The sequence below is a fragment of the Macaca mulatta genome, chromosome 4 (genome assembly GCF_049350105.2).
Source record: "Macaca mulatta isolate MMU2019108-1 chromosome 4, T2T-MMU8v2.0, whole genome shotgun sequence".
NCBI classification, from domain to species: domain Eukaryota; kingdom Metazoa; phylum Chordata; class Mammalia; order Primates; family Cercopithecidae; genus Macaca; species Macaca mulatta.
Genome location: NC_133409.1, coordinates 102,207,986 through 102,226,191, shown reverse-complemented (window position 1 = coordinate 102,226,191; position 18,206 = coordinate 102,207,986). Strand labels below are relative to the sequence as shown.

The window sequence follows — 18,206 nt, the reverse complement described above, 5'->3', positions numbered from 1 at the left end:
GATTTCTTGCTCAAAGTTCAAGTCTCCAAACATAGGGCATTCATAATTAGAGTCAAAGATACTACAAAATGATACTAGAATCCTCTTAAGGCAAATGAACTAAGGAATTGACCTAAATTTATTATTTGAGGATACCCCTATGAGCTGGGGATTGATTTTAGGTGGCCTGAGATTTCAAAGAACGCACAGTCATCCCCAGATTTCTCACTACTGTTCTCATCTCTAGGTGCTATAAAAACTGATTAGGAATACCCCGAAGGCCTCCTCCTACCACCAGAGTGTGAGTTCCTCATATGCACTAGATAACTGGTTTAACAATTCCAAGTCTAGCATGCATGTGTGTGTGTGTGTGTGTGTGTGTGTGTGTGTGTGTTTAAAGCATTTTAAAATACCTTTTGAATTTCCCACAAGAAGAAACTAATTTTAGAAAACACTTTCCACATCAGTCAATTTCAGAAAAAATTGTGTGTATCATTCTTCCATTTTCTTTCCCAGTTTGTGACACCAAGGTGATTTCTATAGCTTAGGTCTTTCTAATGATTTAAGAGGCACAGGAGTAAAACAATGTACTTTGTGTAGTAAAAACCCCAACGTATCACATTACTAGGATTAGATTTCCTTTGGTGAAATCATTTGGGTACAGCATATAAAAATAAAACCAAATTCTAATAAAATACTAATAAACAGTTAACTGCATATTTATTAACCAACCTGACTGGGACAGCCGCAGATGCAGTTGCAAATAAATCAACCGGTGGGGATGTGTCAATAGTTTTAGCTGGTGTAGAATTGGGAGATGTAACAGTTGTGGCTGGAGAAGACTGAAAGTGAAGATGCACAACACACTTGAGTCAAATATGAATCTACAGGATACGGAGCAACAGGACTTTTCTTTGTATACCCATGACACGCCCAGAAATTTTTTTTTTTTTGTAATTCTTTGTGGAGGAAAAAAAAAAACTCAATAAAATTTGAAATCAATAATTGTAATAAATAATCAATATTGGCTAAAACATGTTACAAATTTTAAATATAACATATAAAATGATAAAATATTTGGCTTAACATTGCAATGTCTTCCATTCATTAATTAAAATAAAAGCTACATATATTTCTTGAACATAAAATTATTAGGAAAGATCTTAAGCTGCAAAAAATTTCAAATATTATCAATTGTAATAATTGCTAAAAAAAATGTCATTATGTTTTCTTGTCATCCTAAAAAGATTTCATGTGAGGTCCTGTCAGATGACTTTCAAATCCAGAAATCTAACTTGTAAAATAGTTCACAGTTGGAAGAGAACGATTCCCAAGCAAGATTCAAGTCACTGATGTTTTGAAGATATCATGAATATAGCCCATTACTAATATGACATAGATAAAACTAAAAAGGTAAAAATAAAATCTAGTATTTATTTTTCTGGACTAGTTTTTTTAAGAAGAGGTATTAATAGTCAAATAATATATTAAAAGATTTTTATTTAGTTACTGTAACTAAACAATTTCGTCTGGTATATTTAATTCTTCATGCATTCACAAGAGAAAGATAAATGGAACATTTCAAAACAATCTATTGATACTTAGTTCTGTAAGTGGAGATGAGATTAATAGCAGGTAAAATTCATGAAGACCAAGACCAAGCCAGGGCTATCAGATACTCCCCTAACTGGACATCTGACTTCAAACAGACCAAACTTAAAGGAAGTTTTAAAAAGAATAATTTACCAATAGCAGGCTCTGAAATTGAGGCAATAATTAATAGCCTGCCAACCAAAAAAAGTCCAGGACCAGATGGATTCACAGCTCAATTCTACCAGAGGTACAGGAGGAGCTGGTACCATTCCTTCTGAAACTATTCCAATCAATAGAAAAAGAGGGAATCCTCCCTAACTCATTTTATGAGGCCAACATCATCCTGATACCAAACCCTGGCAGAGACACAACAAAAAAAGAGAATTTTAGACCAATATCCCTGATAAACATCGATGTAAAAATCCTCAATAAAATACTGGGAAACTGGATCCAGCAGCACATCAAAAAGCTTATCCACCATGATCAAGTGGGCTTCATCCCTGGGATGCAAGGCTGGTTCAACATATGCAAATCAATAAACGTAATCCAGCATATAAACAGAACCAAAGACAAAAACCACATGATTATCTCAATAGATGCAGAAAAGGCCTTTGACAAAATTCAACAGCCCTTCATGCTAAAAACTCTCAATAAATTCGGTGTTGATGGAATGTATCTCAAAATAATAAGAGCTATTTATGACAAACCCACAGCCAATATCATACTGAATGGGCAAAAACTGGAAAAATTCCCTTTGAAAACTGGCACAAGACAGGGATGCCCTCTCTCACCACTCCTATTCAACATAGTGTTGAAAGTTCTGGCTAGGGCAATCAGGCAAGAGAAAGAAATCAAGGGTATTCAGTTAGGAAAAGAGTCGTCAAATTGTCCCTGTTTGCAGATGACATGATTGTATATTTAGAAAACCCCATTGTCTCAGCCCAAAATCTCCTTAAGTTGATAAGAAACTTCAGCAAAGTCTCAGGATACAAAATTAATGTGCAAAAATCACAAGCATTCTTATACACCAGTAACAGACAAACAGAGAGCCAAATCATGAATGAACTCCCATTCACAATTGCTTCAAAGAGAATAAAATACCTAGGAATCCAACGTACAAGGGATGTAAAGGACCTCTTCAAGGAGAACTACAAACCACTGCTCAGTGAAATCAAAGAGGACATAAACAAATGGAAGAACATACCATGCTCATGGATAGGAAGAATCAATATCGTGAAAATGGCCATACTGCCCAAGGTTATTTATAGATTCAATGCCATCCCCATCAAGCTACCAATGAGTTTCTTCACAGAATTGGAAAAAACTGCTTTAAAGTTCATATGGAACCAAAAAAGAGCCCGCATCTCCAAGACAATCCTAAGTCAAAAGAACAAAGCTGGAGGCATCACGCTACCTGACTTCAAACTACACTACAAGGCTACAGTAACCAAAACAGCATGGTACTGGTACCAAAACAGAGATATAGACCAATGGAACAGAACAGAGTCCTCAGAAATAATACCACACATCTACAGCCATCTGATCTTTGATAAACCTGAGAAAAACAAGAAATGGGGAAAGGATTTCCTATTTAATAAATGGTGCTGGGAAAATTGGCTAACCATAAGTAGAAAGCTGAAACTGGATCCTTTCCTTACTCCTTACACGAAAATTAATTCAAGATGGATTAGAGACTTACATGTTAGACCTAATACCATAAAAACCCTAGAAGAAAATCTAGGTAATACCATTCAGGACATAGGCATGGGCAAGGACTTCATGTCTGAAATACCAAAAGCAATGGCAACAAAAGCCAAAATTGACAAATGGGATCTCATTAAACTAAAGAGCTTCTGCACAGCAAAAGAAACTACCATCAGAGTGAACAGGCAACCTAAAGAATGGGAGAAAATTTTTGCAATCTTCTCATCTGACAAAGGGCTAATATCCAGAACCTACAAAGAACTCAAACAAAGTTACAAGAAAAAAACAAACAGCCCCATCAAAAAGTGGGCAAAGGATATGAAGAGACATTTCTCAAAAGAGGACATTCATACAGCCAACAGACACATGAAAAAATGCTCATCATCACTGGCCATCAGAGAAATGCAAATCAAAACCACAATGAGATACCGTCTCATAGCAGTTAGAATGGCAATCATTAAAAAGTCAGGAAACAACAGGTGCTGGAGAGGATGTGGAGAAATAGGAACACTTTTATACTGTTAGTGGGATTGTAAACTAGTTCAACCATTATGGAAAACAGTATGGCGATTCCTCAAGGATCTAGAACTAGAAGTACCATATGACCCAGCCATCCCATTACTGGGTATATACCCAAAGGATTATAAATCATGCTGCTATAAAGACACATGCACATGTATGTTTATTACAGCACTATTCACAATAGCAAAGACTTGGAATCAACCCAAATGTCCATCAGTGACAGACTGGATTAAGAAAATGTGGCACATATACACCACGGAATACTATGCAGCCACAAAAATGGATGAGTTTGTGTCCTTTGTAGGGACATGGATGCAGCTGGAAACCATCATCCTCAGCAAACTATCACAAGAACAGAAAACCAAACACTGCATGTTCTCACTCATAGGTGGGAACTGAACAATGAGATCACTTGGACTCGGGAAGGGGAACATCACACACCGGGGCCTATCACAGGGAGCGGGGAGGGGGGAGGGATTGCATTGGGAGTTATACCTGATGTAAAGGACGAGTTGATGCGTGCTGACGAGTTGATGGGTGCAGCACAGCAACATGGCACAAGTATACATATGTAACAAACCTGCACGTTATGCACATGTACCCTAGAACTTAAAGTATAATAATAATAAAAAAAGAATAATTTGAAAAAAAACCCTGAGGAGATAAGAAATTTACAGACTTAAATAATATATTTGTCCAAGAATATAACTAATCCAAAAGTCATAATTCAATAGATATGCAAGTGTCAAGCATTCAGCACTTCAAGAAAGGTGGACACATGAGCAGTGTGGATGTTGCTGATCAGAAAATATCAGCTCAGACCTCTCTCTTCAACAAAAATCCAAATCTTCCAAATGGAATACAAAACATGATCAATGGAAGAGAAAGGACTAGTTAAAGCTAATTGTATGTCATCCATTGGGAACAATGAGAAATCCTCTAAGAAAAGGTTTTTAAAAGCCAATACATGTAAATAAGTTTAGAAAAATGATATTGATGAAACATTGAGAACTTAATGACAGCAATAAATATTATCAACATAAATGCAAAAAATGAAACTCTACAGAAGCCCATTAAAAATGCCTTGGAACAACAAGCTCTAAGGAGATGTAAGAGCGAGGAAAACAGAACCCAAATAATCTGTTATTACAAAAAGAAAAAGTCAGTAAAATTCAATTTGGCCAAAATGTAGAAACAGACCAACCCAAAGGCCGCCACAATTTTATGACACTCTACTCAGCAGTTACGTATTGGAGTTTTTCACATAGACATAATGGTTTTAAACCTGGCCTTATATCAGAATAAATGGAGCTTTTCACTTGTTTGTTTCATTTGACTGATTTTTCAAGGTCCCTGAGGGGATCTTAGGCAGTCAGCCAACCCATCACTGGCATAATACATGGTGTCTGGAGATCACCAGTGCAGCTATAATGATATCCTTGAATATCTGTAATGACAGCAATTATATAATGGAAATTTGTCATAGAGGAAAAAACACATCTATTACATTTTTGTCTGAAGAATACAATGGTAAATGTGAACTACAGACCTACAGAAGTAAATACTCTTGTCACTAATAACCCTAATCCTGTCCTTCCACATGGTAAAAAAGAGATGAGGAGGTAAATGAGTTATTAAATTATTATAGTAGACTGTCTAAAAGGCATATTTGTGGAAAGACACCCCATTACAATGGATTTCTCTACCATTGAAACATGCTTACCCATCTCATAGGACTCTGATTTAGAATATGTAAAAATCTTTTACAACTATTAAAACATTCTACCGATAACATTTGTTTTCTGCTGTAATATAAATACATGAAAATCTCTCCAACATTAAAAATATTTAGTCCAAACAAAGGACTAAATTGCATATACTATACTACATTGGACTTAGAGACAAATATAAAGGAGGATACATAAAAACGTAACTTACCTTTCCTCAAACAATTTAAATTAGAATTACCATATGACCTAGCAACCCCACTTCTGGGTATATACCCCCAAAGAATCAAAACCAGGGACTTAAATAGATATTTGTACACCCACATTCACAGAGGCATTACTCATAAACCTAAATGATATAAAAAACCAAATATCTACTGACAGATGAATGCATGAATAAAGTGTGGTATATACATATAATGGAATATAATTTGGCCTTCAAAAGGGAAGAAACTCAGGCACATGGTACAACATGGCTGAACCTTGAAGACATGCTAAGTGAAATAAACCAGCCAGCAAAGGACAGATACTATATGAGTTCACAGACATGAGGTTCCCAGAGTAATCAAATTCATAGAGACAGAAAGTAGAAAGGTGGTTACCAGGTGCTCAGGGAGAGAGGGAGGTGGGGAGTTATTGTTTAATGGTATAGTTACAGTTTTGAAAGATAAAAACAAGTTCTGGAAATGGATAGTGGGGATGGTTGTACAACAGTGTAAAGGTACATAATGCCACTGAACTGTACACTTTATGATGGTAAAACGGTAAAAAGCGAAAAACAAAGAACCCCCTAAACAGAAAACCAAACTTACCTTACTTAATGGAGAGGGAGCACCAGATCTAAAAGGCAACATAAAAAAAATTAAAACTGAATATATATGTGAATATATTTGTAGAAGCTTTTAAGTTGGATTTCACTTGGTCAAGCATTAACTTGTTTTATATACAGACTTTTAAAATAATGGACAAACTATTTTTTAAAAACTTTTAATCTTTTAGTTAATAATGACATCCCCTTCCACTGTTTTCCATCTACTTAATTTCCAGTACTAGAAATACTTAAATTCAACATTATTTTTTATATCTCTAGCAACTCAAATTCTTTGAGTCAAACATTATTGCCTATGTCCATAAAAACAAACTGTCCAAACGGGAATTTAAAACTATTTTCAGAAGGCTTGGAAAAAACCATGTTTTGTAGAATTATAAAAAACCCCAACACCCAGTGGTTTAGATCACTAAGGTTAGAGTACACTGTGAAGATCCCTATGGGCCCTGTGCCTGAAATATGTCTCGGCTTCCATATTCATACCCTTGAAGTCTGTTTTTTGTTTTCTGTTTTTTCCTATGGCTGTAATAAAAACTCTAGCAAGAATATTCTAGGAAAAATATTCCCATCATCCTGTTATAACTAGTGGGAGCTAGGAAACAAACAGCAACTTCGATGCTTTTTTCTAAGAAAATGAGGGAAAATTAGGAAGGGGTGAATTTTAAGTTACATTACTGGTAGCATTGACTATTGCAGATCATTTCTAGCAAAGTGCTTTGGAAATAACTGCCAGAACAGTTCACATTTTACTAACTTCAGTTGGTGAAAAACGAATAACAAAACAAGATGAAGACTAAATACATTTCAATAAGCAGCCTATATTCACCGTCTTAGTGAATGGCAGGGATGACTTTTTACTCATCTACAGAGAAAATATCACACACATAGCAGCAGCAAAAGAAAATTACAGCAGAAATTTAGTAAGTAGAATTTTGTACAATATTTTGAATTTTTGTCTTATTGGACATAGCAAATTTAACAGTATTATATGCCAAGTTAATATATATATTTTTTGAGATGGAGTTTCACTCTGTCATCCAGGCTGGAGTGCAGTGGTGTGATCTCGGCTCACTGCAAGCTCCACCTCCCGGGTTCACGCCATTCTCCTGCCTCAGCCTCCCGACTAGCTGGGACTACAGGCGCCTGCCACCACACTCAGCTTTTTTTTTTTTTTTTTTTTTTTTTTTTTTTTTTTTGTATTTTTAGTAGAGATGGGCTTTCATAGTGTTAGCCAGGACGGTCTCGATCTCCTGACCTTGTGATCTGCCCACCTCGGCCTCCCAAAGTGCTGGGATTACAGGCGTGAGCAACCGCGCCCGGCCCAAGTTAATATCTTTTAAGTTCAACTTCATTTGCAAATACATGCCTGCCATTTTTTGTTTGAATTTAATTTCTACCTAAAATGAATATAAACAACAGGTAGCAAGGGCACAGAAAATTCCGCTATATAACAAGCATAAGGGTAACAACTTGGTTACATGGAGTTTGGCTAAAAGTTATCTTAAGAGTAATACAGTCTATGAGGGAAAGGATATACCTTTATCTATACTGTTCATGTCAAAGGGTCTACTGAAATATCTACAGTAAATTACTTAAGAACCTAAAAATCTAGTACAGCATAAGGTAGAAAATGTCCTAGTGAGTTTTGGCTAATAATTTCTTCACTCCCAGTATTTTTTCCCTTTACGTATGGAAAAAGAAGAGAGTTAAATCTGAATAAAAATTCAAGAAAATAATAGCCTGAATTCTTCAAAGAAAACATAGAAGCCTTTGGCATGGTCACTTTCTAAGAATGAATTAATTTAAATTAATTTGTTTCTCTCTCAAGCAATTTTCATAAACCAGTTCTTAGTGATATTGATACAATTATAAATACTAATAAAGAAAAGAGAATAGCCCAGGTGGGGTGGCTCACACCTATAATCCCAGCACTTTGGGAGGTCGAGGCGGGCAGATCACTTGACGTCAGGAGTTCGACACCAGCCTGACCAATATGGCGAAACCCTGTCTCTACTAAAAATACACACACACACACACACACAAAACCCAAAAATTAGCTGGCTGTGGTGGCACCCGCCTGTAATCCCAGCTACTCAAGAGGCTGAGGCGGAGAATCGCTTGACTCTGGTGGGTGGAAGTTGCAGTGAGCTGAGATCGCACCCTGCGCTCCCTCCAGTCTAGGAGACACAGCGAGACACCGTCTCAAAAAAAATAAAAAATAAAAAAAAATCAAGGGCTTTAGAAATACATCTCCAAACTAATACCTAAAATATTATAACTTCTTCTATAACATCTTCTACCCCATAGCAAGAATGAAGATACAATAAAAATGATAGAATTGTTCTACCTGCTATAAAAAAGAATATCGTACTTAAGTATGAAAAATCATAATTGGTACAAGAATCATTTTGCCAAGCTTCCACATAAACAATATTACTAAATGATACTTAGAGTTATCCCATGAATTATGCAAACAAACAAAAATCTACTGTCTCTGTTGAGATATCATCCCACTTGCCACATTATATCTTAGTTGCCTGTTTAATTCTCTATCTTCTTCACTAGATACTAAGTTTTTTGAAAGGAAGGAACTCATCCCATTGTTTTATATCCCTAGCACTTTACCTATCACCTGACATTTTCTGTATTACTTGAATTTTTAAATTAGAATATATTCATGTATTCATTCTATAATCAATAAATTAACCAGAAGTCTTTAAAAAGTTATTTTCTGTGAAACAAAACTGTCAGGATGTGTGACCTCTGTTTTCATAAACCAGAGTTGGCTGCTGCCATGATTTAATTAAAAGGGTGAGAACCAGAGGTGCTCCAATAGCTTTCAAAAGCACCATTAATCACTGATTAAAATCTGAAGGTTCCCAGGCTCAGAGAGGTTAATAACTTTCCCATGTCTCATCATGCTTCAACGGTGGATTCCAGACTCTAGTCCAAGTCTATCTGCTCCTCAGAGCCTATGCTCATTCCACATTCCAACCCCCAAAACACAGATAAGCTTGGCACATTTGCTTCTCTCTTACACAACATACACAACATATAAATTGCTCTTCTTATGTGTTTCTTGCTTGATTTTCCACCCTGTTAGTCATTGCCCTTTAGGAAAGAAGATGCTACATCGTTTATATATAGATAATATTTATTAAAAAGACCAATACTTATATTAATAATTTCACCTAGAAAAATCTAGTAGGTAATGAACCATGTTGGAAAAACAAGGCATTAAGATAATTTTAGAAGAAAATGAATGACCCATATAAGTAATCTACTCTAAATTCTGTAAAATTACTACAAACTCTTGGGTTTCCCTATGAACACAGCAAATGTCCATATTTCCTTCCAAGATGTTAATAGGAAGCTGTCAAATAGAATATTTTGTTAAGTTTTATTTGAGTCATAACAATAATCCCTATGTAGTTTTGAGTATAAATGCTAGCCAAAAAAAAAAAAGACGTGAAACATCTATCTACATCCTTCAAATAACTTGAATTACAAAAGATTTATCTTAAATTTCCTGTAACTTCAACACTTAGTAAACCCACATAAATAATAAAATAAATTTTTCTCTTTTGTCCTGTGGAATTATAGACACAGATAATATATAAATGTATATCACAGAGTATTGCACATAATTACAAAAATAAATAGTAGTGGACACAAGGCACTAAATATAAAGGGCATACATATTCTTTATAACAGACATTTGCAAATGCTTCAATTTATGTATATACTTGGCTTAGAGGTTAGAATAGTTTTACACTGTGACCAGAAGACAAATGAAACAATTTTAAGTAATTAATTTTCCTTATAAATTTCTCTTTTGGCATTTATGCTATAAGCCATGGGGAAATCTTTTGTTTACTAAACAAATAAAAAACCTTTCATTTCTAAAATCTAAGAGGAATATATAAATATATATATACATATATACATCTAAGAGAGACTGTTAGTCTAGATCCAAGAAGACCAAAAGAAAGTAAAACCATTTATGCTAGTCAACTTGGGAGACAAAAATAAAGCATAATGAAAAAACACAGATGTGTAAAAGGGACAGAAATCAGTTTTACATGTTCTAAATACCAAATGTGGAATTTTAAGAGGTTTTTTTGCATTTTTAGTAATTACCAAATGCAAAAAAACTCACTCCATACAGTACTCACCCTTCACTTAAGTTCCAAGGTAAGCACAAACATACAAAGAAGAGAATAGTTAACTACTATAGTTCATTCATTTTTAATAATAGGGAATAAGCAAAAGACAAGTTCAAATGTGGTTTTAGCCAATTCAGAAGAGAAATATGACAAGCATAAAATGATTTTAAAGGAAAAAGAAAAATTGTTCTAAGAAAAAAGTAATTCAAAATGGAGGATTATTGAATTTTAAATTTCACTTTTCTAGAAATGTAACTAAATGTCCATAGCTATTTTTTTTTTTTTTTTCAAAAATAGCTTGTGGTGACCACAAGGGGGCAAATTTAGATTGGAAGTCAGGGCTAATGAGACCCATTCTAGCTACCCAAGGAGGCTTCTTTGTGACTGCAGCACTGATAGATTTAACAAAAAAAACAAGGGAAGGGTGTGGCCCTATGTGGGGTATGGGGAACCCTGAATGGGAATACAGTGCAGAGAAGCTGACTTATAGTGTGCATCCAGCACTGCACAAGAGAGATTTTAACTTTAGGGGATGTGCATATTTCCTTAGCTAAAGAGGTCCTTCTGTCACAGGAGCAGAAAAATTTCTTGGCTTCCTGTCTGCATTTTCTGAAATCCTAGGCAACTCATTTGGCTTCCCAGATACCCTAATAGAGGGTGGACCCAGAAATAACTGGACTAGGGCATCTCTTATTGTGAGCTAACGTACTCTCATGTCAAGTCTGATCATCCCTGGCCACACTGAGATTGGAGGCAGAGCCTGGACTGTGGAAACAACCTTGAAAGAGCCCCTGAGAGCTCCTGCTATCCATCATTCCAAATAGCTCTGCCATAATTGTCTGGAAGACTCTTACGCTGTTGCTTATCGTTGCAAATTTAAAACATGCAATATTTTCTACATTAACTTGAAAAAATATTATAGAAATAACACAGCTAATGAAATAACCAGAAAAAACAAGTAACATCAAGACACAAGCCTAGATTCTGGGATAATGTCCAGAGGGAAGAAAGTCAGAAAACAGTTGCATTTTGATAGCTCTGTTATAGGTAAAATCTGTGATCAGCCTACAGTCCTGAAATGATCATTACACTGGTTATCTCTACTAACTCCTGCTGTCAACCTAAATGGAATAAACAGAAAGTTGGTATCATCAACAAAGACAGATTCCAAACTCTCTCTGTAGAGGACCTACATTAGGTGTTTAAATGGACATAATGAAGTGTAAAATAGTCCCTAACCTTTAGATTCAGAAAATCTACTTAAATCATACATGTAAAAAAAGAAATAGCCACAATACTGAGCAGTTCAGGATAAAGAAAGGCTTCATGAGAAAGTAGGACTGGAGATGGCCCTCCCAGGATGCATAAGATTTACAAAGCAGGACAAGGGCGGGTGAGCATCCTAAGACTCACAGAATTACAGTCTGAATAAGGCACAAAGATTGGAAAGCACCAGGCCTTGTGAATAGACAAGCTTCAGACCTGTTGGAGAGATGGGGAGGGGGGGAAAGAACCTGGACATTTTGTGCATGCAGTGAGGAAAAAGTCAAAAATATAGGCACCCAAACACAAAGGTATGAAAATCTAGTAAAATTGTACTTATCACTACTTGATTGCTATTCTCTATATAAAAGGATCTATGAATAAAATGTCAGTAGCATGCCATGTCTAATGGCTCAAATAGGGAGAGACTGGAGTCCAAAAACTATACTTGAGGGTTTTTCTTTTTTCACAGTGGTGTTGATAACAATAATAGAGTAATCAAGGCTGCTTGTGAAATTGTGCTTGTTTTCACTCATGTCCAATGATAACAGCTTTGATTTTTAAACATGAGTAACTATTTTTCCATATACTGTGAATTCCTTCCAAGGGCAAATGTTCAAATCATTAGGTTCAGTTAATGTTGGTACAATCTACTAATTTGCTGCATTAGCCTGCAGAGAGATTGTCTATACCCACTGTCATAATAGGAAGGGTAGGGGTTCTGAGGAAGCCCAGAAAATTACAACAAAGCAAGCCCTAAAACTGAGCAATATAAGTTGTACCATGATAAATCTCATTCTTAGAAGAACGACTCTAGTATTTTTCATCTTATTTAGAATATACAGCTAATGCGTACTTGTTTCCAGGTTTCTTTCCTTCTAATGTATTTAGATGCTGTTCAAGCGTCTCCATAAGACTGCTGGGAGCCTACAATAAGAAAGTAAAAATAAATGTCTGCATTGTTTACTTTCAACGTAAACACACTGTAACGTCACTGTAACTTTGTATGGTGGAAGTCTGTGGATGGACCCCGATATACATGTGAGATGATTTAATTCCAGGTTCTTTCAGTATTTAGATATTTAAATTCCACTGCCTGACCTTCAGGCAGGCCCATCTTAAATAGACTTAACTCCACTGCATGACAAATAGCATTACAGTGTGGTTTCAGTGCAGAGATTACATTGGATAGACTTTTACTAATATATTACTTATATGCAGTAAACTCAAATCAAGTTTACCACCTCCTTCTCATAAGACCATAGTAAAAATGAGTGTTTGTATTCAAGTCAAAAATATAAGTGCCCAAATACAAATTCACAGAAATTTGAAAATACAGTAAAATTTCACTTATCTACATTTGTCTGAACTATTAGGAAAATCCATTATAATATATTTTTAAAAGGTGGTGAGTGAGAGTTGTGGGGAAAAGAATATAATTCTAATAATCAATAACAATTAAGATTTTATTATTGACCTATTTATATATAATATAAAAATATTTATATGTATAATAAAGTAACTTTTAGCAAATATAATATTAGAGCACTATGTATTGACACATTTAATAAATTTCAACTCTTATTAAGAATTACTTGAATGTTTCCATTTATAAATAAAATTTTAGGCGATATAAAATGATGACATTTTACTGTACACTTAAGGAGAAATAACAGGTTCATGCAAATGTTTCACCCAATCTATTCCTTAAGCATTAGAGATTTAATTTCATCTTTCTCAAATAGTTGTAACACAAATTAGACCTTAACAGCAGCATAGGCATTCAAAGAATAGCATTTCTTAAATGAAATATATAACTACCCTTATAGATATATTTAATTCTGACAATTCTTCTTTAAATTAATGTGAAATTAATTTTGAAGGACATTGAAGTAACTATGCTGATAAAGGAACTCACAGAATTCACAGACATTCATATAACTGTATCTTTTACACTGTACATTTAATGACAGATTAAAATTCTTATTAAAAATCTTTAATTTTGAAAATTCAGGACATTTATTTAATATTCATTTTTCACTTCACTAATAGACTCTTAAACTGTCTTAACATTCTTGTGATTATTATATTTGTAATTATGTGATTATAAATGTAAATTACCGAGTGAACTAAAACATGTAAATGTAGATATATAAAAATTACTAAGTGAACCAAAATATTAACTTGATCAAAATGATGAAGGCAAGATAGAAAGGAATAGCCCTGTCAGCATTATTTTAAAAGCTTTTAACTACAGAGTTAAAAATTAAGATTATCCGGAGATATAATAAGTTTAGAAAATTACAAAAATTAGGATTTTAAAACACAACTCAGATGAAAATGGACTTAATAAATTCTAGTAAACCACAACTAAGACTGTATTTCTAAGTTTAAAAAATGAATTTTAAAAGATATAGAATATTTTGTTCTAGATACCAGATTATAAACTATAAAGAAATGCTCATTGAATAGAGAATGTACACAGTAACCTTAAGAAGAAAAAATAGAAATGGCTTCAAAATTTTTAGATGAATTTACATCTGATAACTTTGAAATTATCATATTAATTGCCAGTGATGATGATAATGATGATGATGATGATGGAATTTAGGAGGTCTGGGCATATAAACTTTTCATATTTCTATTTTTTCAATGGTATCGCAGTAAGGAAAAAAAAATAAGCCATAGAACTTCTTTCCAGTTACAAGACTTAAGATACTCTGAATGTTAAATGTAATGTTAAGAAAGTGTGATGTTTTTTGGCTAAGCCTAACTTTAAAACATGGTCTAAGAAAAATGCGATTTATAGTCACAAAATAGGAACAAATATAGGATAATCAAAAATAGGTAATATTTTCTCCTATTAAGTTTCTTAGTTACCTAAAACAAAACAAAAAACCCGGAACAGAGTTCACCATTTTATTCATTTTGTAAAGTTTCTTAACTAAGTGAGAAAATTGAAAAAATAAGTAGAAGTCACAAAAAATCACAATAGCTGAAAGAGAAATTTGATCAAGGAATACAAGACTATCAAACTGACTTCTGTCTTAAAGGGAAATTAAGTTTGGAGCATTCCATCCCAGAAGTTTGAAAGTGCTGCATCATTTATATTTCTTATAAGGACATGTAAAATCGAAGAGAAATAAATTCCTCAAATGTCTTTGGAGGAAAAAAAAGTACTTTGATAGTAATATCCAGGAGTGCAGGAATGTCAACCTTTTCTCTACTGCATCTATGGCAGCGAGGACATCCTGGCATGCAGTAGACAATAAATGAAAATCGCCTCTTGAATTTCCAAAGAGCAAAAACTTTGAGAATGCCTCTGCTGTTGTGAAAGGAATGTAACATAACAAAATATAATGAGCAGGCTCTTCAGTTGCTTGTTTTTAAAAATGCCAAAGTCAACAGACCAAGCAGATGGGAACACCAATCCAAAGAACAAGAGTCAGCCTGTGAAAGCTAATACATAACAGCAACATATCATGGTTACCGATTCATCAGTTGTATGGTCTTTAAAGGGAGACCTTTCTTTACCAGTAGTTTTCATATCAACCAGAATTCCTGACATCAAAACCTAAGATTTTTTTCATAAATGAAGACATTTTACATTTGGAGTGTACACATGCCACAAACAGGAAATAATATTAGAAAATTCTTTTCTTGGAACAAGTTCATAGCTGATTGTGAGCCCAGGCTCCAAAAGAAAGCATCCATCTACAATTTAGATGCTATAGCTTATAAAGCATCATTAAAACCAAATTTTAAAAAAGCAATCACAAGATCATTCAAATTTTTATCATTATATCTAAGAAACCATTTGAAAGTGCTGAGGATAAATGTTTCAGTTCTGATATATTCAGTTCTTACCCAAAACAGTTATTTTTGAATTTCCTTAAAAATTTCATTGATATTTGTGAAAATTTTAAATGTAATAATTATGATACTATGTGTATAAGTTAAAAAGGGTTACAGATGATTGTATTCATGTTTAATGTGCAGTCTCTAACCTAAAAGGTGTCCATTAAATCCATAAGGATATCCATGAAATTCCTCCATTCCATTTTGCTGCAAGAGGAATTCTAATCCTTTTTTAAGTTATGAGCATTCTATTCCTACTCCCAGTAGGAAGCCCTTCTGATCTCCATCTCTTCTTTAGCACTCTCTTCTGGCAGGTATTTTTGTTCATTACCTGGATAGAATGAATGGCCATGGTGGCCACAGACAAGCCTGGTAGAAAGCAGAATCTAATCTTAGAAGAGTAGAACCGAATCCATATAACCTGGTACTTTGGGCCCATCTGCAGATTAATCCTGGTTTTAAGGATGAAACAACTGTCTAAAGGACTAACCCCAGAACAATTCACATGCTGGCTCAGACCGGATCACAACTGTCAGAGGTCTAACTCCTCAGTTCAACTAGAGACTTCCATTAGACCTGCTGACAGGCTCTATGCAGGAATGAAGAAGGGTGTTTAGCTCTATGTCACTCACAACCCCAAAAGAAACCACAGTATTAAGAAATTTCAGAAGCATATCATATTCTTGTATTGAACTAGAGGAATTTTTCTATGAACAGGTAATTTAAAAATAAATATTTTTCCCCATTTAAAACATCTTTTAGGTTCAGGGATACTTGTGCAGGTCTGTCATATAGGTAAATTACATGTCACAGGGGTTTGGTGTACAGATTATTTCATCACCCAGGTAATAAGCATAGTACCTGATAGATAGTTTTTCAATCCTTACCCTCCTACCACCTTCTACCCTCCAGTAGGCCTCGGCGTCTGTTGTTCACTTCTTTGTGACATATATACTCAGTGTCTAGCTCCCACTTATAAGTGAGAACATGCAGTATTTGGTTTTCTGTTTCTGCATTAGTTTATTTGGGATATTGGCCTCAAGCTCCAACAATGTCGCTGCAAAGTACACGATCTTTTCTTTTTAATAGTTGTGTAGTATTCCATGGTGTATATATATGTATCACATAAATATAAACGTTAATATTGAAATGTATGTGGTACTTAAGGTCATAACAAAAGCAGATAATAGAGTGCTAACAGATTCTGATGAATTTCTACCATAGAATAGCTTTCTAAAAGACCCAGGGCAAGATTTTATTTTCTTTGAGGGAGGAGTCTCTGTTCCCTAAATTATGAAAACACACATATTAAATAATTCAGTAAAATATAATGTTTCTGGGCTTCTTGAAGGGGAGATTGTAAAAATTATAATGACTATAATAGTATCATTAAAAATTTAATCCAAGTATATGATTTCAATGATGTACTTTCAATGATATGCTCTCATTGTTTAATGTTAAAAGTGAAAAGGGATTTAAGTAGTCATTTGAATATTTCCTTGTTTCCCCTCAGACTCTGCCCAAACTAAGTACGACAGATGAGGACCTATATTCTTAACTGAGAGCCTAGTTTCTCTTTTATTCTATAGTAAGGGTGTCCATAGAGTTGAAATAAAGATGATTTGCCACTTCTAGAAGCTATTCATTAGCTTATAAATGTCAGAGCTAAATATTTTAATGTCTTAAAAGTTAACATGTATTACTTATGTGGATTATTTTTTTAAATGTACTATAAATTTTACTAAAAATGATGAGTTTAAATGAAAACACACTTATTTTCTTTGCTTTTTAGTGTTACAAAGATAAATCTATGTCTAATAAAGAGATTTTTAGTGATACTTAATGCACACTTAATATTCTGGCCATATCCAAAATGATACCAATATCTTACTCAGGTATGTGCCTCATCAAAAAACACTATTTTCTCATAGTAGCAGAAATATTTTATACCAATATTCTGTCTATGAGAAAGAACTATCTCTCAACTTTTAACTAAAAAATACAATGCCATCATGTTCTGAATTGCTCTGTGAATTTTATTCATAAAGAATTCTTGATATTTAATTGGTATTTTAATAATACAAATACAGAAGATCATTTCTTTGAGTTTCCCTAATTTTTAATAAAAATTTAAGGATTAATATTATTTTAAAGATGGAAACATTTCAAGGCATAATAAGGATAGCAAATTACTAAATGCACTTTGATATTATTAAAAGTGGATATCTTTCACTATGACAATTTTTTTCTATTATAATGACTATATTTACAAGGACAGAAAGTTCATATATTCATTACTGGTATATAAGATAGCAGCTCTATGTTTTCTCCTATTATCTCTACAATAACATCATTTCTAGTTAAATAACATGTTTGGGATATAAACGTACCATAACAGAGTGCTTAAGTAAAAACAGTTCTGGCCAATAATGAGAAAGGTTATACAATAAAGCTGGACCCATGAATGACCTTGAATGTATATATTAGGATCCATACACAGTACCCTCTTCACAGATAAAATGATTGACACAGAAGCCCCTCTATCGTTGGCATTTACTAGATGGG

General features: G+C 34.1%; 1 protein-coding gene across 31 annotated transcripts in view; it reads right to left on the bottom strand.

Annotated features, from left to right (window-relative positions):
- Positions 1-18,206, bottom strand: part of SNAP91 (synaptosome associated protein 91) — a 166,195-nt gene that overhangs the window by 59,833 nt on the left and 88,156 nt on the right. For 30 of the 31 annotated variants that reach the window (XM_077998352.1, XM_077998360.1, XM_015136764.3 and 27 more), the window contains exons 10-12: positions 12,640-12,710; positions 6,338-6,365; positions 712-821 (exon numbers count right to left, since the gene is read on the bottom strand). In XM_077998352.1, the coding sequence (XP_077854478.1) occupies positions 712-821; positions 6,338-6,365; positions 12,640-12,710 (209 nt within the window). 31 annotated transcript variants of the gene reach the window in all.